The 27,994-nt window shown below is 38.8% G+C and overlaps 15 protein-coding genes across 15 annotated transcripts, besides 35 other annotated features; 1 reads left to right on the top strand and 14 right to left on the bottom strand.

Moving 5' to 3' along the window:
* Window positions 1–46: 46 nt before the first annotated feature.
* On the bottom strand, window positions 47–832 carry Tb09.244.2410 (bloodstream stage alanine-rich protein BARP; the record flags this gene model as incomplete). The annotated part of the gene is made up of 1 exon (XM_822607.1): window positions 47–832. The coding sequence occupies one exon, from the start codon at window positions 830–832 to the stop codon at window positions 47–49; it is 786 nt and encodes a 261-aa protein (XP_827700.1).
* A 688-nt stretch (window positions 833–1,520) lies between these two features.
* Window positions 1,521–1,709: a sequence feature (T-rich).
* A 133-nt stretch (window positions 1,710–1,842) lies between these two features.
* Tb09.244.2420 (bloodstream stage alanine-rich protein BARP) lies at window positions 1,843–2,607 on the bottom strand (the record flags this gene model as incomplete). Its single annotated transcript, XM_822606.1, has 1 exon — window positions 1,843–2,607. One exon carries the CDS (start codon window positions 2,605–2,607, stop codon window positions 1,843–1,845), a length of 765 nt encoding a protein of 254 aa, XP_827699.1.
* Window positions 2,608–3,297: 690 nt separating this feature from the next.
* Window positions 3,298–3,487: a sequence feature (T-rich).
* Window positions 3,417–3,527: a microsatellite.
* A 93-nt stretch (window positions 3,528–3,620) lies between these two features.
* Tb09.244.2430 (bloodstream stage alanine-rich protein BARP) lies at window positions 3,621–4,403 on the bottom strand (the record flags this gene model as incomplete). The annotated part of the gene is made up of 1 exon (XM_822605.1): window positions 3,621–4,403. The coding sequence occupies one exon, from the start codon at window positions 4,401–4,403 to the stop codon at window positions 3,621–3,623; it is 783 nt and encodes a 260-aa protein (XP_827698.1).
* Window positions 4,404–5,089: 686 nt separating this feature from the next.
* Window positions 5,090–5,283: a sequence feature (T-rich).
* Window positions 5,284–5,416: 133 nt separating this feature from the next.
* Window positions 5,417–6,199, bottom strand: Tb09.244.2440 (bloodstream stage alanine-rich protein BARP; the record flags this gene model as incomplete). Its single annotated transcript, XM_822604.1, has 1 exon — window positions 5,417–6,199. One exon carries the CDS (start codon window positions 6,197–6,199, stop codon window positions 5,417–5,419), a length of 783 nt encoding a protein of 260 aa, XP_827697.1.
* Window positions 6,200–7,158: 959 nt separating this feature from the next.
* Window positions 7,159–8,139, bottom strand: Tb09.244.2450 (bloodstream stage alanine-rich protein BARP; the record flags this gene model as incomplete). Its single annotated transcript, XM_822603.1, has 1 exon — window positions 7,159–8,139. One exon carries the CDS (start codon window positions 8,137–8,139, stop codon window positions 7,159–7,161), a length of 981 nt encoding a protein of 326 aa, XP_827696.1.
* Window positions 8,140–8,861: 722 nt separating this feature from the next.
* Window positions 8,862–9,039: a sequence feature (T-rich).
* Window positions 9,040–9,158: 119 nt separating this feature from the next.
* On the bottom strand, window positions 9,159–9,926 carry Tb09.244.2460 (bloodstream stage alanine-rich protein BARP; the record flags this gene model as incomplete). Its single annotated transcript, XM_822602.1, has 1 exon — window positions 9,159–9,926. The coding sequence occupies one exon, from the start codon at window positions 9,924–9,926 to the stop codon at window positions 9,159–9,161; it is 768 nt and encodes a 255-aa protein (XP_827695.1).
* Window positions 9,927–10,644: 718 nt separating this feature from the next.
* Window positions 10,645–10,822: a sequence feature (T-rich).
* A 119-nt stretch (window positions 10,823–10,941) lies between these two features.
* Window positions 10,942–11,778, bottom strand: Tb09.244.2470 (bloodstream stage alanine-rich protein BARP; the record flags this gene model as incomplete). The annotated part of the gene is made up of 1 exon (XM_822601.1): window positions 10,942–11,778. One exon carries the CDS (start codon window positions 11,776–11,778, stop codon window positions 10,942–10,944), a length of 837 nt encoding a protein of 278 aa, XP_827694.1.
* Window positions 11,779–12,473: 695 nt separating this feature from the next.
* Window positions 12,474–12,658: a sequence feature (T-rich).
* Window positions 12,659–12,791: 133 nt separating this feature from the next.
* Tb09.244.2480 (bloodstream stage alanine-rich protein BARP) lies at window positions 12,792–13,559 on the bottom strand (the record flags this gene model as incomplete). Its single annotated transcript, XM_822600.1, has 1 exon — window positions 12,792–13,559. One exon carries the CDS (start codon window positions 13,557–13,559, stop codon window positions 12,792–12,794), a length of 768 nt encoding a protein of 255 aa, XP_827693.1.
* A 695-nt stretch (window positions 13,560–14,254) lies between these two features.
* Window positions 14,255–14,430: a sequence feature (T-rich).
* A 143-nt stretch (window positions 14,431–14,573) lies between these two features.
* On the bottom strand, window positions 14,574–15,446 carry Tb09.244.2490 (bloodstream stage alanine-rich protein BARP; the record flags this gene model as incomplete). The annotated part of the gene is made up of 1 exon (XM_822599.1): window positions 14,574–15,446. The coding sequence occupies one exon, from the start codon at window positions 15,444–15,446 to the stop codon at window positions 14,574–14,576; it is 873 nt and encodes a 290-aa protein (XP_827692.1).
* Window positions 15,447–16,143: 697 nt separating this feature from the next.
* Window positions 16,144–16,321: a sequence feature (T-rich).
* A 143-nt stretch (window positions 16,322–16,464) lies between these two features.
* Tb09.244.2500 (bloodstream stage alanine-rich protein BARP) lies at window positions 16,465–17,337 on the bottom strand (the record flags this gene model as incomplete). The annotated part of the gene is made up of 1 exon (XM_822598.1): window positions 16,465–17,337. One exon carries the CDS (start codon window positions 17,335–17,337, stop codon window positions 16,465–16,467), a length of 873 nt encoding a protein of 290 aa, XP_827691.1.
* An 804-nt stretch (window positions 17,338–18,141) lies between these two features.
* Window positions 18,142–18,223: a sequence feature (T-rich).
* A 130-nt stretch (window positions 18,224–18,353) lies between these two features.
* Tb09.244.2510 (bloodstream stage alanine-rich protein BARP) lies at window positions 18,354–19,136 on the bottom strand (the record flags this gene model as incomplete). Its single annotated transcript, XM_822597.1, has 1 exon — window positions 18,354–19,136. One exon carries the CDS (start codon window positions 19,134–19,136, stop codon window positions 18,354–18,356), a length of 783 nt encoding a protein of 260 aa, XP_827690.1.
* An 803-nt stretch (window positions 19,137–19,939) lies between these two features.
* Window positions 19,940–20,018: a sequence feature (T-rich).
* A 130-nt stretch (window positions 20,019–20,148) lies between these two features.
* Window positions 20,149–20,931, bottom strand: Tb09.244.2520 (bloodstream stage alanine-rich protein BARP; the record flags this gene model as incomplete). Its single annotated transcript, XM_822596.1, has 1 exon — window positions 20,149–20,931. The coding sequence occupies one exon, from the start codon at window positions 20,929–20,931 to the stop codon at window positions 20,149–20,151; it is 783 nt and encodes a 260-aa protein (XP_827689.1).
* An 820-nt stretch (window positions 20,932–21,751) lies between these two features.
* Window positions 21,752–21,811: a sequence feature (T-rich).
* A 130-nt stretch (window positions 21,812–21,941) lies between these two features.
* On the bottom strand, window positions 21,942–22,832 carry Tb09.244.2530 (bloodstream stage alanine-rich protein BARP; the record flags this gene model as incomplete). The annotated part of the gene is made up of 1 exon (XM_822595.1): window positions 21,942–22,832. The coding sequence occupies one exon, from the start codon at window positions 22,830–22,832 to the stop codon at window positions 21,942–21,944; it is 891 nt and encodes a 296-aa protein (XP_827688.1).
* A 584-nt stretch (window positions 22,833–23,416) lies between these two features.
* Window positions 23,417–23,530, top strand: Tb09.v1.0780 (hypothetical protein, unlikely; the record flags this gene model as incomplete). Its single annotated transcript, XM_822594.1, has 1 exon — window positions 23,417–23,530. One exon carries the CDS (start codon window positions 23,417–23,419, stop codon window positions 23,528–23,530), a length of 114 nt encoding a protein of 37 aa, XP_827687.1.
* Window positions 23,444–23,467: a microsatellite.
* Window positions 23,531–23,784: 254 nt separating the features above from the next.
* Window positions 23,785–23,808: a sequence feature (AT_rich).
* Window positions 23,809–23,930: 122 nt separating this feature from the next.
* Window positions 23,931–24,019: a microsatellite.
* Window positions 24,020–24,104: 85 nt separating this feature from the next.
* Window positions 24,105–24,142: a sequence feature (AT_rich).
* Window positions 24,143–24,302: 160 nt separating this feature from the next.
* Window positions 24,303–24,342: a microsatellite.
* A 68-nt stretch (window positions 24,343–24,410) lies between these two features.
* Window positions 24,411–24,430: a microsatellite.
* A 104-nt stretch (window positions 24,431–24,534) lies between these two features.
* Window positions 24,535–24,573: a sequence feature (A-rich).
* Window positions 24,574–24,837: 264 nt separating this feature from the next.
* Window positions 24,838–24,866: a sequence feature (AT_rich).
* Window positions 24,867–24,895: a microsatellite.
* A 214-nt stretch (window positions 24,896–25,109) lies between these two features.
* Window positions 25,110–25,147: a sequence feature (T-rich).
* A 51-nt stretch (window positions 25,148–25,198) lies between these two features.
* Window positions 25,199–25,251: a microsatellite.
* Window positions 25,252–25,336: 85 nt separating this feature from the next.
* Window positions 25,337–25,361: a microsatellite.
* An 86-nt stretch (window positions 25,362–25,447) lies between these two features.
* Window positions 25,448–25,555: a sequence feature (T-rich).
* Window positions 25,556–25,683: 128 nt separating this feature from the next.
* Tb09.244.2540 (ADP-ribosylation factor GTPase activating protein, putative) lies at window positions 25,684–26,925 on the bottom strand (the record flags this gene model as incomplete). The annotated part of the gene is made up of 1 exon (XM_822593.1): window positions 25,684–26,925. The coding sequence occupies one exon, from the start codon at window positions 26,923–26,925 to the stop codon at window positions 25,684–25,686; it is 1,242 nt and encodes a 413-aa protein (XP_827686.1).
* Window positions 25,948–25,980: a microsatellite.
* Window positions 26,109–26,237: a microsatellite.
* Window positions 26,926–26,959: 34 nt separating the features above from the next.
* Window positions 26,960–27,026: a sequence feature (A-rich).
* A 75-nt stretch (window positions 27,027–27,101) lies between these two features.
* Window positions 27,102–27,172: a microsatellite.
* Window positions 27,173–27,301: 129 nt separating this feature from the next.
* Window positions 27,302–27,351: a microsatellite.
* Window positions 27,352–27,371: 20 nt separating this feature from the next.
* Window positions 27,372–27,406: a microsatellite.
* Window positions 27,407–27,447: 41 nt separating this feature from the next.
* Window positions 27,448–27,518: a sequence feature (CT-rich).
* An 82-nt stretch (window positions 27,519–27,600) lies between these two features.
* Window positions 27,601–27,642: a microsatellite.
* Window positions 27,643–27,651: 9 nt separating this feature from the next.
* Window positions 27,652–27,680: a sequence feature (AT_rich).
* A 152-nt stretch (window positions 27,681–27,832) lies between these two features.
* Window positions 27,833–27,900: a sequence feature (T-rich).
* Window positions 27,901–27,994: the final 94 nt, after the last annotated feature.

The raw sequence follows: 27,994 nt of genomic DNA, 5'->3' as shown, positions 1-27,994 counted from the left end.
AGACAAGTGGAATGGTTGGGATCACAATTCATGGAGTTGCAACCTCTTACAGTACAGAACCGAGAAACAGTCCAGCCATCAGTAGCAGCACTGACCCTTCAGGTGATGCAACGGAATTTCCAACTGGTCCCGTATTTGTGCCGGCTATTTCATTCGCCTCTGCAGCTGCATCCTCAGCCTGTTTTTGTGCACGGACAGCCTCCCGGAGGTGGTGCTGTAACCACATAAACTCTTTGTGGAACTCAACATCTTCTCTCTCTAATATTTCCTTAACGTATACATCATTGTAGTGTAGTTTTCTTAGTCCCTCCAACGCCTCACTGAGCGATTGGGCCGTCACGTTTTCCGCTCTCTTCGAGCACTTTGATGCCAACTGTCGTAAACTCTTGTCGATGTTTTCACAAAGTGCCAGCTTTTGTAAACCTGCATCACTGCTTGGTTGTGACCACGGCACCGCAGCAATATTTGCAGCGTCAATTTCCACATTACTTGCAGCCGTGGCCGCAGCTTCAGCAGCGAGTGTTGCTCTCACAGCAGCTTCCTTCGCTTTCGTAACGTTTAGGCCTCTCGACTCGGCAAGTTCCACAGCTTCCTCTGCTTGTACCTTTGCTTCAAATGCTTTACTTGAAGCAGCCGCGGAAGTTTCCACAGCAGATGTTACTGTTTGTGATAGGCCTCTGAACTGCTCCGCTGCACGGCACAAAGCTTGTATGTCGTCCCGCGATGTGTCCACTCCTTTTTCTGGACAATCGTACCAGACTCGATCACCACGAATACCTGCAGTGCATAACACTGTCAAAAGTAGCCATAAATTATGAAAAGTGATGCTCATAATTGTTATTTATTCGGATGGTATCGAAACTTGTGTCTGCTGTCTTGTAGTGGATTCTTGTCATGAGAATTAGGAGAGATTAATGGAATCAACAGTGGGAAATGCAAAGAATAGCAACAACAATAGTATCAATATGAGTAGTGACACCATTACAGTCAATCAGCTCATCATTTAAGCACACTGCACACATCACAGCATGGAACTGTCCCCACTCCCTACTAAATACAATTCTAAGTGACAGTGGAAATCAAATATCATAATTACAAAGCAGAGAGGCAATGCAATAGCACACACCCAAACTTCCAATAGTCATTTCATTAGACACGATAATATCAATATCTGATCGAATCAGTAAGAGCACATGTATTGAGCATTTAGGGTATCCTACACTATTACGATACAACATACTGACAGTAACATAAAATATAGAGATATGAAATAAAAAGGGAGAGAATACAACATAAAATAAGTGTAATGAGTAATGGGAGAGAGATATGTAAAGGTAAACCCACAGTGTAACATTTTTGCTTCATGATAAAATAAAAACCCTCAGAATCAGTTAGCTTTACGCATACAATAGGACATTATGGATGCGTAGGAATGATAGATTTTGATAAAAAAAAGTGTCACTATTGTAACGCATAGATGGCCATGCTTACACGCAATCACCTCAGTGCATTACATGAATAAAATAATGAAATAAAAAAGGTAATAAAGGAAAAAATACAACTAAAAGTAGGGCAATAAACACACTAGAAAATCAGTTATAAAAATGAAGGATAAAAGTTGGAACAGATATTCGAAAGATAAAATAATGAAAGGAAAAGTAAAGTAAAAAGAATAATAAAAGTGAAAGTATAAATGAAACAAAATAAAATAACAATATTAATAGCCACTGATAGAAAATAAGGTTAATATGAAAGGATGTTTGTTGCCTCACTTGTATGTGCACATAACTGTGTGGAGACAAGTGGAATGGTTGGGATCACAATTCATGGAGTTGCAACCTCTTACAGTACAGAACCGAGAAACAATCCAGCCATCAGTAGCAGCACCGAGCCTTCAGGTGATGCAACGGAATTTCCAAGGGCTTCTCGATTTGCATCAGCTGCTGCATCCTCAGCCTTTTGAAGTACACGAAGGACTGTCGCTGCGTTTTGTTCTAACGATTGCATTTCTTCCTGCATCTCAACTTTTTCCTTCCGCAACGTTACTAGTATGTAAACGTCGCTGAACAATGTTTCCAACCCTTCCAGTGCCGCACGGAGAGAATCGGCTGTCACGTTCTCCGCTTTCTTTGTACACTTTACTGCTGCCTCTCGTACATCCTTATCCAAATTTTTGCAGTGTTCAATATTCTGCAAACCAGCGTCTCTCCTCCTTTGAGACCAAGGAAGTTCAGCAATATTTGCAGCGTTAATTTCCACATTACTTGCAGCCGTAGCCGCAGCTTCAGCAGCGAGTGTTGCTCTCACAGCAGCTTCCTTCGCTTTCGTAACGTTTAGGCCTTTCGACTCGGCAAGTTCCACAGCTTCCTCTGCTTGTACCTTTGCTTTCGAGGCCTTTATAGATGCTTCCGTTACAGAAATCACAGCAGAACTTACTGTATCCGGTAAACCTCGAAGTTGTTCCGCCAAATTACATAACACTTCTATGTGTTTCAGTGGTGGACCATTACTGCTGGCAAGGCAGTCGTTCCAGATATCGTCAGCACGAATACCTGCAGTGCATAACACTGTCAAAAGTAGCCATAAGTTATGAAAAGTGATGCTCATAATTGTTATTAATTTGGATGGTATCGAAACTTGTGTCTGCTGTCTTGTAGTGGATTCTTGTCATGAGAATTAGGAGAGATTATTGGAATCAACAGTGGGAAATACAAAGAATAGCAACAACAATAGTATCAATATGAGTAGTGACACCATTACAGTCAATCAGCTCATCAGTTAAGCACACTGCACACATCACAGCATGGAACTGTCCCCACTCCCTACTAAATACAATTCTAAGTGACAGTGGAAATCAAATATCATAATTACAAAGCAGAGAGGCAATGCAATAGCACACACCCAAACTTCCAATAGTCATTTCATTAGACACGATAATATCAATATCTGATGGAATCAGTAAGAGCACATGTATTGAGTATTTAGGGTATCCTACACTATTACGATACAACCTACTGACAGTAACATAAAATATAGAGATATGAAATAAAAAGGGAGAGAATACAACATAAAATAAGTGTAATGAGTAATGGGAGAGAGATATGTGAAGGTAAACCCACAGTGTAACATTTTTGCTTCATGATAAAATAAAACCCCTCAGAATCAGTTAGCTTTACGCATACAATAGGACATTATGGATGCGTAGGAATGATAGATTTTGATTAAAAAAAAAGTGTCACTATTGTAACGCATAGGTGGCCATGCTTACACGCAATCACCTCAGTGCAATACATGAATAAAATAATGAAATAAAAAAGGTAATAAAGGAAAAAATATAGCTAAAAAGTAGGGCAATAAACACACTAGAAAATCAGTTATAAAAATGAAGGATAAAAGTTACAACAGATATTCGAAAGATAAAATAATGAAAGGAAAAGTAAAGTAAAAAGAATAATAAAAATGAAAGTATAAATGAAACAAAATAAAATAACAATATTAATAGCCACTGATAGAAAATAATACTAATATCAAAGGATATTTGTTGCCTCACTTGTATGTGCACATAACTGTGTGGAGACAAGTGGAATGGTTGGGATCACAATTCATGGAGTTGCAACCTCTTACAGTACAGAACCGAGAAACAGTCCAGCCATCAGTAGCAGCACTGACCCTTCAGGTGATGCAACAGAATTTCCAACTGGTCCCGTATTTGTACCGACTGTTTGATTCGCATATGCAGCTGCATCCTCAGCCCGTTTTTGTGCACGGACAGCCTCTTCGACATGTTCCTCTAACGATTTCAGCTCAGTGTGAAACTCAATGGTTTCCTTCCGTAAGGCTTCCCTAGTACTCACATCAGTGAATAGATTCTCCAACCCTTCCAGTGCCGCACTAAGCGATTGAGCCGTCACATGTTCTGCTTTCTTTGAGCACTCTGCTGCCGCCTCCTGCACATACTTGTCTATGTGCTCGCATTTAGAAAGGTTTTCCAAACCTGCATCAGAGATTGGTTGTAACCACGGCACCGCAGCAATATTTGCAGCGTTAATTTCCACATTACTTGCAGCCGTGGCCGCAGCTTCAGCAGCGAGTGTTGCTCTCACAGCAGCTTCCTTTGCTTTCGTAACGTTTAGACCTCTCGACTCGGCAAGTTCCACAGCTTCCTCTGCTTGTACCTTTGCTTCAAATGCTTTACTCGAAGCAGCAGCGGCAGTTTCCACAGCAGAACTTACTGTCTCCGGTAACCCTCGAAGCTGTTCCGCCACACGACACAAGACACGTATTTCTTCCAGCGGAGGATGACTGTTTTCAACAGAGCAGTTGTTCCAGATATAGTCAGCACGAATACCTGCAGTGCATAACACTGTCAAAAGTAGCCATAAGTTATGAAAAGTGATGCTCATAATTGTTATTAATTTGGATGGTATCGAAACTTGTGTCTGCTGTCTTGTAGTGGATTCTTGTCATGAGAATTAGGAGAGATTAATGGAATCAACAGTGGGAAATACAAAGAATAGCAACAACAATAGTATCAATATGAGTAGTGACACCATTACAGTCAATCAGCTCATCAGTTAAGCACACTGCACACATCACAGCATGGAACTGTCCCCACTCCCTACTAAATACAATTCTAAGTGACAGTGGAAATCAAATATCATAATTACAAAGCAGAGAGGCAATGCAATAGCACACACCCAAACTTCCAATAGTCATTTCATTAGACACGATAATATCAATATCTGATCGAATCAGTAAGAGCACATGTATTGAGCATTTAGGGTATCCTACACTATTACGATACAACCTACTGACAGTAACATAAAATATAGAGATATGAAATAAAAAGGGAGAGAATACAACATAAAATAAGTGTAATGAGTAATGGGAGAGAGATATGTGAAGGTAAACCCACAGTGTAACAGTTTTGCTTCATGATAAAATAAAGACCCTCAGAATCAGTTAGCTTTACGCATACAATAGGACATTATGGATGCGTAGGAATGATAGATTTTAGCAAAACGGTTTTACAATGGTAACGCATAGGTGGCCATGCTTACACGCAATCACCTCAGTGCATTACATGAATAAAATAATGAAATAAAAAAGGTAATAAAGGAAAAAATACAACTAAAAGTAGGGCAATAAACACACTAGAAAATCAGTTATAAAAATGAAGGATAAAAGTTACAACAGATATTCGAAAGATAAAATAATGAAAGGAAAAGTAAAGTAAAGTAAAAAGAATAATAAAAGTGAAAGTATAAATGAAACAAAATAAAATAACAATATTAATAGCCACTGATAGAAAATAATACTAATATCAAAGGATGTTTGCTGCCTCACTTGTATGTGCACATAACTGTGTGGAGACAAGTGGAATGGTTGGGATCACAATTCATGGAGTTGCAACCTCTTACAGTACAGAACCGAGAAACAATCCAGCCATCAGTAGCAGCACCGACCCTTCAGGTGATGCAACGGAATTCACAACTGGTCCCGTATTTGTACCGGCTATTTTAATTGCATCTGCAGCTGCATCCTCAGCTTGTTTTTGTGCACGGACAGCCTCCTCCACATGTTCCTCTAACGATTTCAGCTCCGTGTGAAACTCAACATCTTCCCGCCGCAAGGTCTCCCGGGTATTCACATCAGTGTATAAATTCTCCAACGCTTCTAGTGCCGCACTGAGCGATTGGGCTGTCACGTTGTCCGCTTTCTTTGTACACTTTGCTGCCGCCTCTCGTACATCCTTGTCCACATTGTCGCATAGTGCAAGTTCCTGTAACCCCACATCCTGTCTTCGTTGTGACCACGGCACCGCAGCAATATTTGCAGCGTTAATTTCCACATTACTTGCAGCCGTAGCCGCAGCTTCAGCAGCGAGTGTTGCTCTCACAGCAGCTTCCTTCGCTTTCGTAACGTTTAGGCCTTTCGACTCGGCAAGTTCCACAGCTTCCTCTGCTTGTACCTTTGCTTCAAATGCTTTACTCGAAGCAGCAGCGGCAGTTTCCACAGCAGAACTTATTGTATCCGGTAAACCTCGAAGTTGTTCCGCCACACGACACAAGACGGGAATCTCATCTACAGGTGGATGGTTTCCATCAGCAAAGCAATCATTCCAGACATGATGAGCACGAATACCTGAAGTGCATAACACTGTCAAAAGTAGCCATAAATTATTAAAAGTGATGCTCATAATTGTTATTAATTTGGATGGTATCGAAACTTGTGTGTGCTGTCTTGTAGTGGATTCTTGTCATGAGAATTAGGAGAGATTAATGGAATCAACAGTAGGAAATACAGGGAATAGCAACATTAATAGTATCAATATGAGTAGTGACACCATTACAGTCAATCAGCTCATCATTTAAGCACACTGCACACATCACAGCATGGAACTGTCCCCGCTCCCTACTAAATACAATTCTAAGTGACAGTGGAAATCAAATATCATAATTACAAAGCAGAGAGGCAATGCAATAGCACACACCCAAACTTCCAATAGTCATTTCATTAGACACGATAATATCAATATCTGATCGAATCAACAAGAGCACATGTATTGAGTATTTAGGGTATCCTACACTATTACGATACAACCTACTGACAGTAACATAAAATATAGAGATATGAAATAAAAAGGGAGAGAATACAACATAAAATAAGTGTAATGAGTAATGGGAGAGAGATATGTGAAGGTAAACCCACAGTGTAACATTTTTGCTTCATGATAAAATAAAAACCCTCAGAATCAGTTAGCTTTACGCATACAATAGGACATTATGGATGCGTAGGAATGATACGTTTTAGTAACACGGTTTTACAATGGTAACGCATAGGTGGCCATGCTTACACGCAATCACCTCAGTGCATTACATGAATAAAATAATGAAAAAACAAAGTTAGTAAAGGAAAAAAATAAAAATGAAAATAGGAAAATAGACGCACCTCAGCTGCACAGTTATAAAAAAGAAAGATAAAAGCAACAACAACTTTTTATAAAATACAAGAGAAGGTGTTTTAGGGAAAAGATGACGACCTTTTCGTGGAAAGTCGCACTTTTGTATATACCGTGGATAAGTTTAATTCATGATTGTATTAATTAAATGACGTCTCGGAATGTGTTTGTGACAAAAATTGTTACGCCGTCGCTTATCATAGAAGTGTATAGAAAGTGAATATGGTACACAGGTGAAAGGGATATTTAGCGATAAAAGAACTTCCGCTATCTTCTGTAAGGGTAATCGAGCTCAGGTCCCCGTTTTCTCCTTGGTTTTTCTTCGTATAATCCTCAGAAGTTATAGTAAATTCCTTGTCGTTGTTTCCGACTGTTCTACCTTCATCTTGATCTTTATTTCTTGTTGCTTTGTTGCTTTCATTATTTGCGGTATTATGGTTATTGACAGCCCCTTTGGCAGTATTGCCCGATACTTCAACTGCATCTACCAATAGTTTCGACTGGTCTGCTGCGTCAGCCGCCACCGAAACAGCAACCTGTGACTTCTTCAAGCCATCTTCCAACATCTTCAGCTCCTCCAAAAGGGCAACACTTTCCATACTCAAAGAAGCCGTGCCTTTACCATACACGGAGTACAGAGAAGTAACATTATCCAGTGCATTGGTTAGAGAAGCAACCGTAACAAAGTTCGCTTCACCCGTGCACCTTTGCGCCACGATTCTCACGTCTTCACCAACATCTTTTGCGTCCCTAACTTCAAACAGCAACAAGTTCGCACTCTCCAAAAAATCAATAGAGAAAGCAGAAATATTTGCAGCGTTAATTTCCACATTACTTGCAGCCGTGGCCGCAGCTTCAGCAGCGAGTGTTGCTCTCACAGCAGCTTCCTTCGCTTTCGTAACGTTTAGGCCTTTCGACTCGGCAAGTTCCACAGCTTCCTCTGCTTGTACCTTTGCTTCAAATGCTTTACTCGAAGCAGCAGCGGCATTAACAAGAGCAGAACTTATTGTATCCGGTAACCCTCGAAGTTGTTCCGCCAAATAACACAATACAAGTACGTCGTCAGCTGATGGATAACCTCCCAAATCCGGACACTCCTCCTTACTTGGGTCAGCACGAATACCTGCAGTGCATAACACTGTCAAAAGTAGCCATAAATTATGAAAAGTGATGCTCATAATTGTTATTAATTTGGATGGTATCGAAACTTGTGTCTGCTGTCTTGTAGTGGATTCTTGTCATGAGAATTAGGAGAGATTATTGGAATCAACAGTGGGAAATACAAAGAATAGCAACATTAATAGTATCAATATGAGTAGTGACACCATTACAGTCAATCAGCTCATCATTTAAGCACACTGCACACATCACAGCATGGAACTGTCCCCACTCCCTACTAAATACAATTCTAAGTGACAGTGGAAATCAAATATCATAATTACAAAGCAGAGAGGCAATGCAATAGCACACATCCAAACTTCCAATAGTCATTTCATTAGACACGATAATATCAATATCTGATGGAACCAGTAAGAGCACATGTATTGAGCATTTAGGGTATCCTACACTATTACGATACAACCTACTGACAGTAACATAAAATATAGAGATATGAAATAAAAAGGGAGAGAATACAACATAAAATAAGTGTAATGAGTAATGGGAGAGAGATATGTGAAGGTAAACCCACAGTGTAACAGTTTTGCTTCATGATAAAATAAAACCCCTCAGAATCAGTTAGCTTTACGCATACAATAGGACATTATGGATGCGTAGGAATGATAGATTTTGATTAAAAAAAAAGTGTCACTATTGTAACGCATAGGTGGCCATGCTTACACGCAATCACCTCAGTGCATTACATGAATAAAATAATGAAAAAACAAAGGTGGTAAAGGAAAAAAATAAAAATGAAAATAGGAAAATAGACACACCTCAGCTGCACAGTTATAAAAATGAAGGATAAAAGTTGGAACAGATATTCGAAAGATAACACAGTAAAGGAAAAGTAAAGTAAAGTAAAAAGAATAATAAAAGTGAAAGTATAAATGAAACAAAATAAAATAACAATATTAATAGCCACTGATAGAAAATAATACTAATGTGAAAGGATGTTTGCTGCCTCACTTGTATGTGCACATAACTGTGTGGAGACAAGTGGAATGGTTGGGATCACAATTCATGGAGTTGCAACCTCTTACAGTACAGAACCGAGAAACAGTCCAGCCATCAGTAGCAGCACTGACTTTTCAGGTGATGCGACGGAATTTCCAGTAGCTACTTGATTGGCATCTGCAGCTGCATCCTCAGCCTGTTTTTGTGCATGAACAGCCTCCTCCACGTAACCTTCGAGTGATTTCAGCTCTTTGTGGAACACAACATCTTTCCGTCGTAGGGTTTCAGCAACGTTTTCATCACCATAGTGTAGATTAGCCAATGCCTCTAGTGCCTCACTGAGTGATTGGGCTGTTACAACTTCCGCTGTGCCCGTACACTCTGCAGCAGCTTTTATTGTTTCTTCATCCATTCTCTTACACACTACAAGTTCACGCAACTCTTCATCCGCCTCCCAAAGTATTTCTGTCATCGATCCAACTTTCGTGCCGTGCGCATTCGCATAGCTCACAGCCGTAGCCGCAGCTTCAGCAGCGAGTGTTGCTCTCACAGCAGCTTCCTTCGCTTTCGTAACGTTTAGGCCTCTCGACTCGGCAAGTTCCACAGCTTCCTCTGCTTGTACCTTTGCTTCAAATGCTTTACTCGAAGCAGCAGCAGCAGTAACAAGAGCAGAACTCACTGTATCCGGTAACCCTCGAAGTTGCTCCGCAACGTGACACAATACAAGTACGTCCTCGGCTGCCGGATAAGAGCCCTTATCCGGACACTCCTCCTTACTTGCGTCAGCACGAATACCTGCGGTGCATAACACTGTTAAAAGTAGCCATAAGTTATGAAAAGTGATGCTCATAATTGTTATTAATTTGGATGGTATCGAAACTTGTGTCTGCTGTCTTGTAGTGGATTCTTGTCATGAGAATTAGGAGAGATTAATGGAATCAACAGTAGGAAATACAGGGAATAGCAACAACAATAGTATCAATATGAGTAGTGACACCATTACAGTCAATCAGCTCATCATTTAAGCACACTGCACACATCACAGCATGGAACTGTCCCTACTCCCTACTAAATACAATTCTAAGTGACAGTGGAAATCAAATATCATAATTACAAAGCAGAGAGGCAATGCAATAGCACACATCCAAACTTCCAATAGTCATTTCATTAGACACGATAATATCAATATCTGATCGAATCAGTAAGAGCACATGTATTGAGTATTTAGGGTATCCTACACTATTACGATACAACCTACTGACAGTAACATAAAATATAGAGATATGAAATAAAAAGGGAGAGAATACAACATAAAATAAGTGTAATGAGTAATGGGAGAGAGATATGTGAAGGTAAACCCACAGTGTAACAGTTTTGCTTCATGATAAAATAAAAACCCTCAGAATCAGTTAGCTTTACGCATACAATAGGACATTATGGATGCGTAGGAATGATAGATTTTAGTAACACGCTCTTACGATGGTAACGCATAGGTGGCCATGCTTACACGCAATCACCTCAGTGCATTACATGAATAAAATAATGAAAAAACAAAGTTAGTAAAGGAAAAAAATAAAAATGAAAATAGGAAAATAGACACACCTCAGCTGCACAGTTATAAAAATGAAGGATAAAAGTTGGAACAGATATTCGAAAGATAACACAGTAAAGGAAAAGTAAAGTAAAGTAAAAAGAATAATAAAAGTGAAAGTATAAATGAAACAAAATAAAATAACAATATTAATAGCCACTGATAGAAAATAATACTAATATCAAAGGATGTTTGCTGCCTCACTTGTATGTGCACATAACTGTGTGGAGACAAGTGGAATGGTTGGGATCACAATTCATGGAGTTGCAACCTCTTACAGTACAGAACCGAGAAACAGTCCAGCCATCAGTAGCAGCACCGACCCTTCAGGTGATGCAACGGAATTCACAACTGGTCCCGTATTTGGGCCGGCTGTTTGATTTATTTCTTCCTTTTTGTATCCTCTCACCTTCTCATCAGCAGCTGCTATTTTAATTGCCTCGGCAGCTGCATCCTCAGCTTGTCTTTGTGCACTCACAGCCTCCTCTACGTGTTCTTCGAGCATCTCAAAAAAGCGTTCAATTTCAACATGTTCAACCCGTAAGGATTCAAGAGCACTCATATTAGTGTACAGATTCTCCAACCTATGAAGTGCTTCATTGAGAGATTGGGTTGTCACGTTCTCCGCTTTCTTTGTACACTTTACTGCTGCCTCTCGTACATCCTCGTCCAAGTTTTCGCACATAGCAATTTTCTCAAAGCCTGTGTTAGGGTTGCGACGAGCCAAACGCGAGGAAGTGACATTTGCAGCGTTAATTTCCACATTACTTGCAGCCGTAGCCGCAGCTTCAGCAGCGAGTGTTGCTCTCACAGCAGCTTCCTTCGCTTTCGTAACGTTTAGGCCTCTCGACTCGGCAAGTTCCACAGCTTCCTCTGCTTGTACCTTTGCTTCAAATGCTTTACTCGAAGCAGCAGCGGCATTAACAAGAGCAGAACTTACTGTATCCGGTAACCCTCGAAGTTGTTCCGCCAAATTGCACACCACACGTACGTGTCCTGCCGGTGGGGGTTTCCTAGCAGCATAGCAATCTCTCCAGTCACCGTGCGCACGAATACCTGCAGTGCATAACACTGTCAAAAGTAGCCATAAATTATTAAAAGTGATGCTCATAATTGTTATTTATTCGGATGGTATCGAAACTTGTGTCTGCTGTCTTGTAGTGGATTCTTGTCATGAGAATTAGGAGAGATTAATGGAATCAACAGTGGGAAATGCAAAGAATAGCAACAACAATAGTATCAATATGAGTAGTGACACCATTACAGTCAATCAGCTCATCATTTAAGCACACTGCACACATCACAGCATGGAACTGTCCCCACTCCCTACTAAATACAATTCTAAGTGACAGTGGAAATCAAATATCATAATTACAAAGCAGAGAGGCAATGCAATAGCACACACCCAAACTTCCAATAGTCATTTCATTAGACACGATAATATCAATATCTGATGGAATCAGTAAGAGCACATGTATTGAGCATTTAGGGTATCCTACACTATTACGATACAACCTACTGACAGTAACATAAAATATAGAGATATGAAATAAAAAGGGAGAGAATACAACATAAAATAAGTGTAATGAGTAATGGGAGAGAGATATGTGAAGGTAAACCCACAGTGTAACATTTTTGCTTCATGATAAAATAAAAACCCTCAGAATCAGTTAGCTTTACGCATACAATAGGACATTATGGATGCGTAGGAATGATACGTTTCAGTAAAACAATTTTACAGTTGTAACGCATAGGTGGCCATGCTCACACGCAATCACCTCAGTGCAATACATGAATAAAATAATGAAAAATAAGGTAATAAAGGAAAAAATACAACTAAAAAGAAGGACAACAGACACACTAGAAAATCAGTTATAAAAATGAAGGATAAAAGTTACAACAACTGTTCGAAAGATAAAATAATAAAAGGAAAAGTAAAGTAAGGTTAAAAAGAATAATAAAAGTGAAAGTAGAAAGGAAACAAAATAAAATAACAATATTAATAGCCACTGATAGAAAATAATACTAATATGAAAGGATGTTTGCTGCCCCACTTGTATGTGCACATAACTGTGTGGAGACAAGTGGAATGGTTGGCATCACAATTTATAGAGTTGCAACCTCTTACAGTACAGAACTGAGAAACAATCCAGCCATCAGTAGCAGCACTGACTTTTCAGGCGATGCGACGGAATTTCCAGTAGCTACTTGATTGGCATCTGCAGCTGCATCCTCAGCCTGTTTTTGTGCATGAACAGCCTCCTCCACGTAACCTTCGAGTGATTTCAGCTCTTTGTGGAACACAACATCTTTCCGTCGTAGGGTTTCAGCAACGTTTTCATCACCATAGTGTAGATTAGCCAATGCCTCTAGTGCCTCACTGAGTGATTGGGCTGTTACAACTTCCGCTGTGCCCGTACACTCTGCAGCAGCTTTTATTGTTTCTTCATCCATTCTCTTACACACTACAAGTTCACGCAACTCTTCATCCGCCTCCCAAAGTATTTCTGTCATCGATCCAACTTTCGTGCCGTGCGCATTCGCATAGCTCACAGCCGTAGCCGCAGCTTCAGCAGCGAGTGTTGCTCTCACAGCAGCTTCCTTCGCTTTCGTAACGTTTAGGCCTTTTGACTCGGCAAGTTCCACAGCTTCCTCTGCTTGTACCTTTGCTTCAAATGCTTTACTCGAAGCAGTAGCGGCATTAACAAGAGCAGAACTCACTGTATCCGGTAACCCTCGAAGTTGTTCCGCCACACGACACAATACAAGTACGTCCTCGGCTGCCGGATAAGATCCCTTATCCGGACACTCCTCCTTACTTGCGTCAGCACGAATACCTGCGGTGCATAACACTGTTAAAAGTAGCCATAAGTTATGAAAAGTGATGCTCATAATTGTTATTAATTTGGATGGTATCGAAGCTTGTGTCTGCTGTCTTGTAGTGGATTCTTGTCATGAGAATTAGGAGAGATTAATGGAATCAACAGTAGGAAATACAGGGAATAGCAACATTAATAGTATCAATATGAGTAGTGACACCATTACAGTCAATCAGTTCATCATTTAAGCACACTGCACACATCACAGCATGGAACTGTCCCCGCTCCCTACTAAATACAATTCTAAGTGACAGTGGAAATCAAATATCATAATTACAAAGCAGAGAGGCAATGCAATAGCACACATCCAAACTTCCAATAGTCATTTCATTAGACACGATAATATCAATATCTGATGGAATCAGTAAGAGCACATGTATTGAGCATTTAGGGTATTCTACACTATTACGATACAACATACTGACAGTAACATAAAATATAGAGATATAAATAAAAAGGGAGAGAATACAACATAAAATAAGTGTAATGAGTAATGGGAGAGAGATATGTGAAGGTAAACTCACAGTGTAACAGTTTTGCTTCATAATAAAATAAAACCCCTCAGAATCAGTTAGCTTTACGCATACAATAGGACATTATGGATGCGTAGGAATGATACGTTTTAGTAACACGGTTTTACAATGGTAACGCATAGGTGGCCATGCTCACACGCAATCACCTCAGCGCATTACATGAATAAAATAATGAAAAAACAAAGATAATAAAGGAAAAAAATATAGCTAAAAATAAGAAAATAAATACACTAGAAAATCAGTTATAAAAATGAAGGATAAAAGCTACAACAACTGTTCGAAAGATAAAATAATAAAAGGAAAAGTAAAGTAAGGTTAAAAAGAATAATAAAAGTGAAAGTATAAATGAAACAAAATAAAATAGCAATATTAATAGCCACTGATAGAAAATAAGGTTAATATGAAAGGATGTTTGCTGCCTCACTTGTATGTGCACATAACTGTGTGGAGAGAAGTGGAATGGTTGGGATCACAATTCATGGAGTTGCAACCTCTTACAGTACAGAACCGAGAAACAGTCCAGCCATCAGTAGCAGCACTGACCCTTCAGGTGATGCAACGGAATTCACAACTGGTCCCGTATTTGTGCCGGTTGTTTGATTTGCCTCATGACCTTTTTTTGTCCCTGCTACTTGATTAATTTCTTCCTTTTTGTATCCTCTCACCTCCTCATCAGCAGCTACTATTTTAATTGCCTCGGCAGCTGCTTCCTCAGCTTGTCTTTGTGCACGGACAGCCTCCTCCACGTGATCCTCTAATGATTTCAGCTCCGTGTGAAATTCGACATCTTCCTTCCGTAAATTTTCTTGGAATTTAACATCAGTAACAAGATTCTCCAACGCTTCTAGTGCCGCACGGAGAGATTCAGCTGTCACGTTCTCCGCTTTCTTTGTGCACTTTGCTGCCGCCTCTCGTACATCCTTGTCCACATTGTCGCATAGTGCAACTTTTTGCAACCCCGCATCCTGTCTCCTTTGTGACCACGGCACCGCAGCAATATTTGCAGCGTTAATTTCCACATTACTTGCAGCCGTAGCCGCAGCTTCAGCAGCGAGTGTTGCTCTCACAGCAGCTTCCTTCGCTTTCGTAACGTTTAGGCCTTTCGACTCGGCAAGTTCCACAGCTTCCTCTGCTTGTACCTTTGCTTCAAATGCTTTACTCGAAGCAGTAGCGACATTAACAAGAGCAGAACTTATTGTATCCGGTAAACCTCGAAGTTGTTCCGCCACACCACACAATGCGGGTATACCTTCTAGTGGTGGATAGCTTCCATCGGCAAAGCAATCATTCCAGACATGATGAGCACGAATACCTGCGGTGCATAACACTGTCAAAAGTAGCCATAAATTATTAAAAGTGATGCTCATAATTGTTATTAATTTGGATGGTATCGAAGCTTGTGTCTGCTGTCTTGTAGTGGATTCTTGTCATGAGAATTAGGAGAGATTAATGGAATCAACAGTGGGAAATACAGGGAATAGCAACATTAATAGTATCAATATGAGTAGTGACACCATTACAGTCAATCAGCTCGTCATTTAAGCACACTGCACACATCACAGCATGGAACTGTCCCCACTCCCTACTAAATACAATTCTAAGTGACAGTGGAAATCAAATAACATAATTACAAAGCAGAGAGGCAATGCAATAGCACACACCCAAACTTCCAATAGTCATTTCATTAGACACGATAATATCAATATCTGATGGAATCAGTAAGAGCACATGTATTGAGCATTTAGGGTATCCTACACTATTACGATACAACATACTGACAGTAACATAAAATATAGAGATATGAAATAAAAAGGGAGAGAATACAACATAAAATAAGTGTAATGAGTAATGGGAGAGAGATATGTGAAGGTAAACCCACAGTGTAACAGTTTTGCTTCATGATAAAATAAAAAACCCTCAGAATCAGTTAGCTTTACGCATACAATAGGACATTATGGATGCGTAGGAATGATACGTTTCAGTAAAACAATTTTACAGTTGTAACGCATAGGTGGCCATGCTCACACGCAATCACCTCAGTGCATTACATGAATAAAATAATGAAAAAACAAAGATAATAAAGGAAAAAAATATAGCTAAAAATAAGAAAATAAATACACTAGAAAATCAGTTATAAAAATGAAGGATAAAAGTTGGAACATGTTCGGAATATAACATTATAAAGGAAAAGGAAAAGTAAAGTAAGGTAAAAAGAATAATAAAAATGAAAGTATAAATGAAACAAAATAAAATAACAATATTAATAGCCACTGATAGAAAATAAGGTTAATAGGAAAGGATGTTTGCTGCCTCACTTGTATGTGCATATAACTGTGTGGAGACAAGTGGAATGGTTGGCATCACAATTTATAGAGTTGCAACCTCTTACAGTACAGAACCGAGAAACAGTCCAGCCATCAGTAGCAGCACTGACCCTTCAGGTGATGCAACGGAATTCACAACTGGTCCCGTATTTGTGCCGGTTGTTTGATTTGCCTCATGACCTTTTTTTGTCCCTGCTACTTGATTAATTTCTTCCTTTTTGTATCCTCTCACCTCCTCATCAGCAGCTACTATTTTAATTGCCTCGGCAGCTGCTTCCTCAGCTTGTCTTTGTGCACGGACAGCCTCCTCCACGTGTTCTTCGAGCATCTCAAAAAAGCGTTCAATTTCAACATGTTCGACCCGTAAGGATTCAAGAGCACTCATATTAGTGTACAGATTCTCCAACCTATGAAGTGTCTCACTGAGTGATTGGGTTGTCACGTTCTCCGCTTTCTTTGTGCACTTTGCTGCCGCCTCCCGCAAATCCTTGTCCAAGTTTTCGCACATAGCAACTTTCTCAAAGCCTGTGTTAGGATTGCGACGAGCCAGACGGGAGGAAGTGACATTTGCAGCGTCAATTTCCACATTACTTGCAGCTGTAGCCGCAGCTTCAGCAGCAAGTGTTGCTCTCACAGCAGCTTCCTTCGCTTTCGTAACGTTTAGGCCTCTCGACTCGGCAAGTTCCACAGCTTCCTCTGCTTGTACCTTTGCTTCAAATGCCTTACTCGAAGCAGCAGCGGCAGTAACAAGAGCAGAACTTATTGTATCCGGTAAACCTCGAAGTTGTTCCGCCAAACTGCACACCACACGTACGTGTCCTGCCGGTGGGGGTTTCCTACCAGCATAGCAATCTCTCCAGTCACCGTGCGCACGAATACCTGCAGTGCATAACACTGTCAAAAGTAGCCATAAGTTATGAAAAGTGATGCTCATAATTGTTATTTATTCGGATGGTATCGAAACTTGTGTCTGCTGTCTTGTAGTGGATTCTTGTCATGAGAATTAGGAGAGATTAATGGAATCAACAGTAGGAAATACAGGGAATAGCAACATTAATAGTATCAATATGAGTAGTGACACCATTACAGTCAATCAGCTCATCATTTAAGCACACTGCACACATCACAGCATGGAACTGTCCCCACTCCCTACTAAATACAATTCTAAGTGACAGTGGAAATCAAATATCATAATTACAAAGCAGAGAGGCAATGCAATAGCACACACCCAAACTTCCAATAGTCATTTCATTAGACACGATAATATCAATATCTGATGGAATCAGTAAGAGCACATGTATTGAGCGTTTAGAGTATTCTACACTATTACGACACAACATACTGACAGTAACATAAAATATAGAGATATGAAATAAAAAGGGAGAGAATACAACATAAAATAAGTGTAATGAGTAATGGGAGAGAGATATGTGAAGGTAAACTCACAGTGTAACAGTTTTGCTTCATGATAAAATAAAAACCCTCAGAATCAGTTAGCTTTACGCATACAATAGGACATTATGGATGCGTAGAAATGATACGTTTTAGTAACACGGTTTTACAATGGTAACGCATAGGTGGTCATGCTCACACGCAATCACCTCAGTGCATTACATGAATAAAATAATGAAAAAACAAAGGTAATAAAGGAAAAAATACAACTAAAAAGAAGGACTATAAACACACTTTAGTAGCACAGCTATAAAAATGAAGGATAAAAGTTACAACAACTGTTCGAAAGATAAAATAATAAAAGGAAAAGTAAAGTAAAGTAAAAAGAATAATAAAAATGAAAGTATAAATGAAACAAAATAAAATAACAATATTAATAGCCACTGATAGAAAATAAGGTTAATAGGAAAGGATGTTTGCTGCCTCACTTGTATGTGCATATAACTGTGTGGAGACAAGTGGAATGGTTGGCATCACAATTTATAGAGTTGCAACCTCTTACAGTACAGAACCGAGAAACAGTCCAGCCATCAGTAGCAGCACTGACCCTTCAGGTGATGCAACGGAATTCACAACTGGTCCCGTATTTGTACCGGCTGTTTGATTCGCATCTGCAGCTGCATCCTCAGCCCGTTTTTGTGCACGGACAGCCTCTTCGACATGTTCCTCTAAAGACGCGAGCTCTTTATGGAACTCAACGCTTTCCTTCCGTAAGGCTTCTCGAGTCTTCTCATTTATAAATGTCTTCCCCAAATCGTTTAACGCCGCACTGATCGATTCGGCTGTTACAACTTCTGCTGCACTTTTACACTTTGATGCCATTTTTTTTATATCATCGTCTAAGTTAATGCATTTCGTAAGCACCTCCCAACCTGTATTTTGTCTTCGTTCAAGCCACGGCACCGCAGCAATATTTGCAGCGTTAATTTCCACATTACTTGCAGCCGTAGCCGCAGCTTCAGCAGCGAGTGTTGCTCTCACAGCAGCTTCCTTCGCTTTCGTAACGTTTAGGCCTTTTGACTCGGCAAGTTCCACAGCTTCCTCTGCTTGTACCTTTGCTTCAAATGCTTTACTCGAAGCAGCAGCGGAAGTTTCCACAGCAGATGTTACTGTTTGTGATAGGCCTCGAAGTTGGTGAGCCACTTCGCATGACGCACGAATCTCTTCTACTGGTGGACTGTTTCCCGCAGGGTAGCAATTGGTCCAGCCATGATGAGCACGAACACCTGCGGTGCATAACACTGTCAAAAGTAGCCATAAATTATGAAAAGTGATGCTCATAATTGTTATTTATTTGGATGGTATCGAAACTTGTGTCTGCTGTCTTGTAGTGGATTCTTGTCATGAGAATTAGGAGAGATTATTGGAATCAACAGTGGGAAATACAAAGAATAGCAATAACAATAGTATCAATATGAGTAGTGACACCATTACAGTCAATCAGCTCATCATTTAAGCACACTGCACACATCACAGCATGGAACTGTCCCCACTCCCTACTAAATACAATTCTAAGTGACAGTGGAAATCAAATAACATAATTACAAAGCAGAGAGGGAATGCAATAGCACACACCCAAACTTCCAATAGTCATTTCATTAGACACGATAATATCAATATCTGATGGAATCAGTAAGAGCACATGTATTGAGCATTTAGGGTATCCTACACTATTACGATACAACATACTGACAGTAACATAAAATATAGAGATATGAAATAAAAAGGGAGAGAATACAACATAAAATAAGTGTAATGAGTAATGGGAGAGAGATATGTGAAGGTAAACTCACAGTGTAACAGTTTTGCTTCATGATAAAATAAAAACCCTCAGAATCAGTTAGCTTTACGCATACAATAGGACATTATGGATGCGTAGGAATGATAGATTTTAGTAACACGCTCTTACGATGGTAACACATAGGTGGCCATGCTTACACGCAATCACCTCAGTGCATTACATGAATAAAATAATGAAAAAACAAAGGTAATAAAGGAAAAAAATATAGCTAAAAAGTAGGGCAATAAACACACTAGAAAATCAGTTATAAAAATGAAGGATAAAAGTTACAACAACTGTTCGAAAGATAAAATAATAAAAGGAAAAGTAAAGTAAAGTAAAAAGAATAAAAGTGAAAGTATAAATGAAACAAAATAAAATAACAATATTAATAGCCACTGATAGAAAATAAGGTTAATATCAAAGAATGTTTGCTGCCTCACTTGTATGTGCACATAACTGTGTGGAGACAAGAGGAATGGTTGGCATCACAATTTATAGAGTTGCAACCTCTTACAGTACAGAACCGAGAAACAGTCCAGCTATCAGTAGCAGCACTGACCCTTCAGGTGATGCAACGGAATTCACAACTGGTCCCGTATTTGTACCGACTGTTTGATTCGCATATGCAGCTGCATCCTCAGCCCGTTTTTGTGCACGGACAGCCTCTTCGACATGCTCCTCTAAAGACGCGAGCTCTTTATGGAACTCAACGGTTTCCTTCCGTAAGGCTTCTCTAGTACTCACATCAGTATAAACCTTCTCCAAATCCTTCAGCGCCGCAGTGAGGGATTGGGCTGTCACGTTGTCTGCTGCCCTTCTACACACCCTTGCTGCTTCCCGCATGTCCATATCTAAGTCTATACACTTCGCAAGCTTCTGCCAACCCACATTTTGTCTTCGTTCAAGCCACGGCACCGCAGCAATATTTGCAGCGTTAATTTCCACATTACTTGCAGCCGTAGCCGCAGCTTCAGCAGCGAGTGTTGCTCTCACAGCAGCTTCCTTCGCTTTCGTAACGTTTAGGCCTTTCGACTCGGCAAGTTCCACAGCTTCCTCTGCTTGTACCTTTGCTTCAAATGCTTTACTCGAAGCAGTAGCGGCATTAACAAGAGCAGAACTCACTGTATCCGGTAACCCTCGAAGTTGTTCCGCCACACGACACAATACAAGTACGTCCTCGGCTGCCGGATAAGATCCCTTATCCGGACACTCCTCCTTACTTGCGTCAGCACGAATACCTGCGGTGCATAACACTGTTAAAAGTAGCCATAAGTTATGAAAAGTGATGCTCATAATTGTTATTTATTCGGATGGTATCGAAACTTGTGTCTGCTGTCTTGTAGTGGATTCTTGTCATGAGAATTAGGAGAGATTAATGGAATCAACAGTGGGAAATGCAAAGAATAGCAACAACAATAGTATCAATATGAGTAGTGACACCATTACAGTCAATCAGCTCATCATTTAAGCACACTGCACACATCACAGCATGGAACTGTCCCCACTCCCTACTAAATACAATTCTAAGTGACAGTGGAAATCAAATATCATAATTACAAAGCAGAGAGGCAATGCAATAGCACACACCCAAACTTCCAATAGTCATTTCATTAGACATGATAATATCAATATCTGATCGAATCAGTAAGAGCACATGTATTGAGCATTTAGGGTATCCTACACTATTACGATACAACATACTGACAGTAACATAAAATATAGAGATATGAAATAAAAAGGGAGAGAATACAACATAAAATAAGTGTAATGAGTAATGGGAGAGAGATATGTGAAGGTAAACCCACAGTGTAACAGTTTTGCTTCATGATAAAATAAAAACCCTCAGAATCAGTTAGCTTTACGCATACAATAGGACATTATGGATGCGTAGGAATGATAGATTTTAGCAAAACGGTTTTACAATGGTAACGCATAGGTGGCCATGCTCACACGCAATCACCTCAGTGCTTTACATGAATAAAATAATGAAAAAACAAAGGTGGTAAAGGAAAAAATACAACTAAAAGTAGGGCAATAAACACACTAGAAAATCAGTTATAAAAATGAAGGATAAAAGTTGGAACAGATATTCGAAAGATAACACAGTAAAGGAAAAGTAAAGTAAAGTTAAAAAGAATAAAAGTGAAAGTATAAATGAAACAAAATAAAATAACAATATTAATAGCCACTGATAGAAAATAAGGTTAATATCAAAGGATGTTTGTTGCCTCACCTGTATGTGCACATAACTGTGTGGAGACAAGTGGAATGGTTGGGATCACAATTCATGGAGTTGCAACCTCTTACAGTACAGAACCGAGAAACAATCCAGCCATCAGTAGCAGCACTGACCCTTCAGGTGAAGCAACGGAATTTCCAAGTGGTCCCGTATTTGTGCCGGCTGTCTGATTTGCCTCAGGTTTCTCATTTGCCTGTTGATCTTGATTTGTGTCTGGCTGTTGACTTGGTGTTTCTTCTTTGTTACCTCCTACCTCATGATCAGGCGCTGCTATTTTATTTGTCTCTGCAGCTGCATCTTCCGCATTTTTTTGTGCACGGACAATGTCTTCAACGTGATCCTCTAACGATTTCAGGTCTTTGTGGAACTCAGCAATATTATGCCGTAAGGATTGCAAGGCATTTACTTCACTGAACAGCTTCTCAAACGCTTTGAGGACCTCATTGAGAGATTGTGCCGTCACGTTCTTCGCTTTCTTTGTGCACTTTTTTGCTGCCTCTCGCACATACTCGTCGACGTGGTCGCATAGTGCGAGTTTATGCAACATGGAATCACTGATTGGTTGTGACCACGGCACCGCAGCAATATTTGCAGCGGCAAAAGCCAAGTTACTTGCAGCCAAAGCCGCAGCTTCAGCAGCGTGTGTTGCTCTCACAGCAGCTTCCTTCGCTTTCGTAACGTTTAGGCCTCTCGACTCGGCAAGTTCCACAGCTTCCTCTGCTTGTACCTTTGCTTCAAATGCTTTACTCGAAGCAGCAGCGGCAGTTTCCACAGCAGAACTTACTGTCTGTGATAGGCCTCGAAGCTGGCCTGCAACATGGCACAAAATGCGTACCACATCAGCTGATGGATAAGAGACTATGTCGAGACACTCCTCCCCAATGAAATCAGCACGAATTCTAGCAGTGCATAACACTGTCAAAAGTAGCCATAAATTATTAAAAGTGATGCTCATAATTGTTATTTATTCGGATGGTATCGAAGCTTGTGTCTGCTGTCTTGTTGTGGATTCTTGTCATGAGAATTAGGAGAGATTAATGGAATCAACAGTGGGAAATGCAAAGAATAGCAACAACAATAGTATCAATATGAGTAGCGCAAGGGAATTATCTCGTTGTTGCACCGCTTCAATGAAATAGAGTTATTGGAATTCAAGTCAATTTGTGCTATCAGTTTCATGTAGGTTGTTGTTATTATGTATTTTTTAAAATATTTTTGTTGCTTTTATTATTGTTTATTCTTTATGATCAGTATTGCGCTGATATTTGTTAAATTGTGTGATTAACGGTTGTTGTTTAGTTTGTTGCGTGACTTTTTGTTTTGTCAATTATTATCTGCATTAACACCGCTGATGAATGCGGTCGATTTAATTTACAATGGGGAGATGTTTACCATTCCTTATTTTTTTTTGTTTTTTTTTTAATCTTAACACTGTGTAAGGTGTGGAAAATTGATTGTCACTTACGCCACTCATATCTGTTTTACGTGTTTATTTTTAAAACTTCGTTTTCCTTTCCCCCCCTTTTTTTTTGGACACCAATGCATTATTTATTGTGGTTGTTCTCGATATATATATATATATATATATATTTTTTTGCGTGTCGTCGTTTGTGTGTTTTTTTTTTATTTTGTTCTTTCGAGTGCGATACATGATCTTGCATTATTCGGCAGCGTAAATGGTAGGACATGCGATGGATAAATGTTCATGTTGTTGTTATTTTGTTACCTTCATTAATGTCTCGCATGCGGCTTCCACTACTGCTGTCGGTGGACTTTATGTTTATGTTCCTCTTCTCGTCTTAATGTAAATATTAATACATCATTTATTTACCCATTTGTTAAAATATTATTATTACATTTTCCATCAGCATATCACAAGAAGCCAAAAATAAAGAAGAAATGAAGACAAAAAAATAAATAAAATAAAATAACCGCAACTAAACCTCTCCAACTTTGTAGTAGTTGTATATTGTCACGTCAGTTTTTACACATATTTAATTTTATTCACTGCTTTACCGCATTGAGTGCATGCAGTCTCATGTACTGTGTAGCGTTTTTTTAATTATTTATTATATTCATTTATTTATTGTTTCCCTTTTCCCTCTGCTTTTTTGCGCCTTTATTTCTCTATTTCTCTCTTTAATGCGACATCAGTAATTATAGTGTCTGGAAACCGATACCACTAACTCAAATTCTAACACCAAATCTGTTTTGAGTTCACACATCCTTTTTTTTTTTTGAAAAAAAAAACAAAAATAAAAAAAAGAGCAAATTTATGCAATAACTAAATTACTAGAGTACTTAAAGAGGAATACAATTCATCCCACTCCGTCCCGCTACGGTAGCGGTAATTATTTAAAATTATCAAAAAGTAAACACACATCAAAGGAAAAAACAAACAATCATAATTATAATTATAGCTATTATAAAAATAAAAATAAATAAATAAATAATAATAATAATAATGAGGCACGCATTCACACTATTGAGAGTTTATGAGAAGCGTAGGGGCCACGTTTTTTTTTCCTCTTGAGGTGGTGGTGGTGGTGGTGGGAATCCTCCGCAAAACTCGCTAACATTTGCTGCCGCTTAATAATTTCACAGTGTTATTACTACTGGAAATAATATCAATATCATAAAAGGAAACCATATATATATTTTTTTTTTTGTTTTTCGTTGTTGTTGTTTTTTTTTTTAATTTATACAAGCGGTGTGTACCCCAATTCTTAACTTCCGCGGGTTAATCCAATACGTCTCTCTGTATTAAAATAAACTTACACTTAAACACAGGGAAAATGCAAATATAAATATAAATGTAAAAGAAAGGAGAAAAAATTTTAAAAAAAGTCAATAAATTGAAGTCAGTAAGCTGAATTTTCCCCTCTCCACCCCCATCATCTCTTTCTCGCTGCCTTTTAAAGTTGCTTGATGCGGGAAATGCCATCAGTTATGTCTTTTCCTTTTATTTTAATTTTGTTTTATTTAAAAAAATAATAATGATAATAATAATAATAATAACATAAATCCATATTGAAGGAACCTTCGTGCCATTTTGTTAAATATGGCTTCTGTTTGTGTTTGTGTTTGTGGATTTCTGTTCTCTTTTTTTTTTCTTTTCCCCCCCCCTTTATTGCTTTAAATTATAAAATTCCTAATCTAAATATATTTTGTGTAACTGATACTTGTCAAAACGGTACGTCGCTGCGATGCCTTCTTCGGGTGTCCTGCAGCAAAAACAAAACAAAATAAAATAAATCAAATAAATCAAAAAGGCATGGAAAAAAAGACTGAAAGAAGATGAAGTTGCATTCAAGACGAGGAAATGATAGCAACAGCAACAGTAATAGTAATAATAGTAATAATAATAATAATAACAGCAGTGATGATAGTGCGGAACTAGGGTAAAGTGCCTGAAGAAGAAGCAAATCAGGTACCAAAACACACAAGAGAGAATGATAGAAAAAAAAAAAGAAAAAAAAAGAAATCAGAGCAACACACGACGCGTCCAAGAACAGCAATAACCGAAAACTACACGAACAGATGAGAAGTAAGTAAATACAAGGACAGCACAAAACGAAAAAAAAAACAAAACAAAAAACAAAATCAACATCAACATCAACAGAGACTAAAAACCAAACCAAAAGGAAAGATAAAAATAAAGAAAAAGAAAAAGAAAAAGGAGAAGATACATCTTTCACATTCACATCAACTTCACCTTCATCTTTCACATTTCATCCTCATTCATTTATTATTTGTAGCATTTTTTTATTTTATTTTTTCACTTTCCAAACCCACCAATGCGGTACCTAAAGATCATCAAGGAATTCCTTTACTTTATTACCAAGCCGCTCACCCGAGCGTGACGCCTTTTCTCTGAAAGAATCCCACGCTTCCGACACTTGCCATAATGTGTCCTGTAATCCCACACTGTTAAAATATCGGTTACTCGTGTCGCTGTCAGCCTCACGGGGATCATATGGTTGTGAGCCCATACCTGAAAAATCAGGCACACGACTCGTACAATTATCAGCGTAGGCGTCAAGCACACCAGTGACATTACGGTTGTCATAATTATTACTTTTATTTTTATTGTTGTTTTTATTGCCTTCACCTTCGACTCCACCTTCTCCATTTCCAACAGCATCTATTCCTCTCTTCCATGCTCCGTCTGTTGTGCTGTCACTGTTGTGGTTGTGGTTGTGGTTACTCATGCAACCACGCAACCGAGCAATATCACTACTAATGTTGCTATTATTATTATTATTATTATTATTATCATCATCATCATTATTATTATTATTATGATCACTATCCTTCTTATTTCTATAATAGCTATAGTTATAATTATAATTATGATTGTGAGACTCATCACTTTCCACTACATCGCAGATTAGACTCCGAGGTACAGGTTGCATTGTTTCTGTCAATTCCCCTTCCACCTTCATCGCACCACCGAGCCCCTTTTTCTTTAAACCACCACCTGTACGTTGTTTAACACCTGTTTTAGTGGATATGGCCACAACTGATGGCTGAGCCACGGGGCTGCTGATTTTCATTTCATCTTCCTTTTCAAGTTGCTGCCGTTTTGGGCTTGAAGGCGTCACTCGAGTCACCTCCACCTCTTCTCCTGTTGATCCTACCAATTCATTTGGAGTTCCATTACTTCCACTAATGCAATTGTAAACGAGGCGATCCAATTGTCTCTTGTACATTTGTGCCGCTTGACTCGTGTAGCGTTGCCGCGGGTCACCAGTGGAGCCGTTTTGACGAAAAAAAGCAGCAGCCGCCGCATTTCCACCGAGTGCCATTCGAAGCGCCTCCTCCGGCTTCCACGCGTCGAGATCGGCGGAACGCATAAATGAAATATGAACGCCCATCCCACGATGTCGACCACAACAATCCATGCAGAGAAAAATGCCATATGTTACGCTGCACCAACTCGGATTCTTCTGAGGACAGTCAAAACACACCTTATTATCGGGTTTTTGTCGCACTTCGCGGACGACGGCTTTTGCCTCCTCTGAATCCTTTGGTAAAGTTGGTGGCATAATAACAAAATGAACTCACAATTCGTTGTTTCTGTTTTTTTTTTCTTTTTTTTCTTTCTTTTTTCTTCTCTTTCTTTTTTTTCTTTTCTTTCTTTTCTTTTCCCCCCCCCCTTTTTTTTTTGACCGAATACTTGTGCCGTGCTACTCGCTCTTCAGCGTCTACTTACACTCAAACTTATATATACAAATAAATAAATAAAGATATAAATAATGATATATATATATGATGATATATATATATATATATGTGCTTTTCCTCTTCCTCTGTTTGTGTTTATGTGTTTGTTTATTCACTTTACTTCAGTATGGGCCCTATATAAATGACCTAATATAACCTGCACAAGTGGATGCACAGAATGAAATGAAGCAAAGTAGAAACAACAACAACAATAATAATAATAATAATGATGATGATAAAAACAACAAAACGAGATACCTTTTTTTAATTTATTTTTATTTATTTTTTTTATTTATTATTTTTTCTTTGCCCTCAAGGTGCTACCACGTGTGTCATAAGCATACAGAAATAAACGGAGGTAAGGGGAAAAAGAGAAAGAACGAAAAAGAGAAAAGTAAAAAAAAAAATAAATAAACTTGCATTCACCTCAATAAACGCATAGAGCAAAACAACATCCTCCCCAATTCGATTTTTTTTTCAAAAAAAAAAAGAATCGCTACTGTTATTATTATTATTACTATTATTATTATCATCATTATCACAATTACTTTTTTTTTTCTTTTTTTTTTAAAAAAATCATGATTGTTGTTACCGTTATTGCGCTAACAAGCGGAAGTTTCATGACCATATGATGTAAGATCTTCACACATCACATCATAACAGGAAATAAGAGATGAGGAAAAACTCTCATGAAAGGGGGGGGGAAGATATAAATTTTTTTCTTTTTTTAAAAAACAAAAAAAACAAACAAACAAACATCAAACAACAACAAAAAAAAAAAGAAAAAGAAAAAAAAACAATCACAATCACAAAAGTATGAAAGTACAACAATACCCCAACTTCCTACTGTGCTATTATTTTTCTGTGTGTTATTCCCACAAGTTGCCTCAC

Source organism: Trypanosoma brucei, chromosome 9, assembly GCF_000002445.2.
Source record: "Trypanosoma brucei brucei TREU927 chromosome 9, whole genome shotgun sequence".
Taxonomy (NCBI): domain Eukaryota; phylum Euglenozoa; class Kinetoplastea; order Trypanosomatida; family Trypanosomatidae; genus Trypanosoma; species Trypanosoma brucei.
This window is presented reverse-complemented; position numbering and strand designations above follow the sequence as displayed.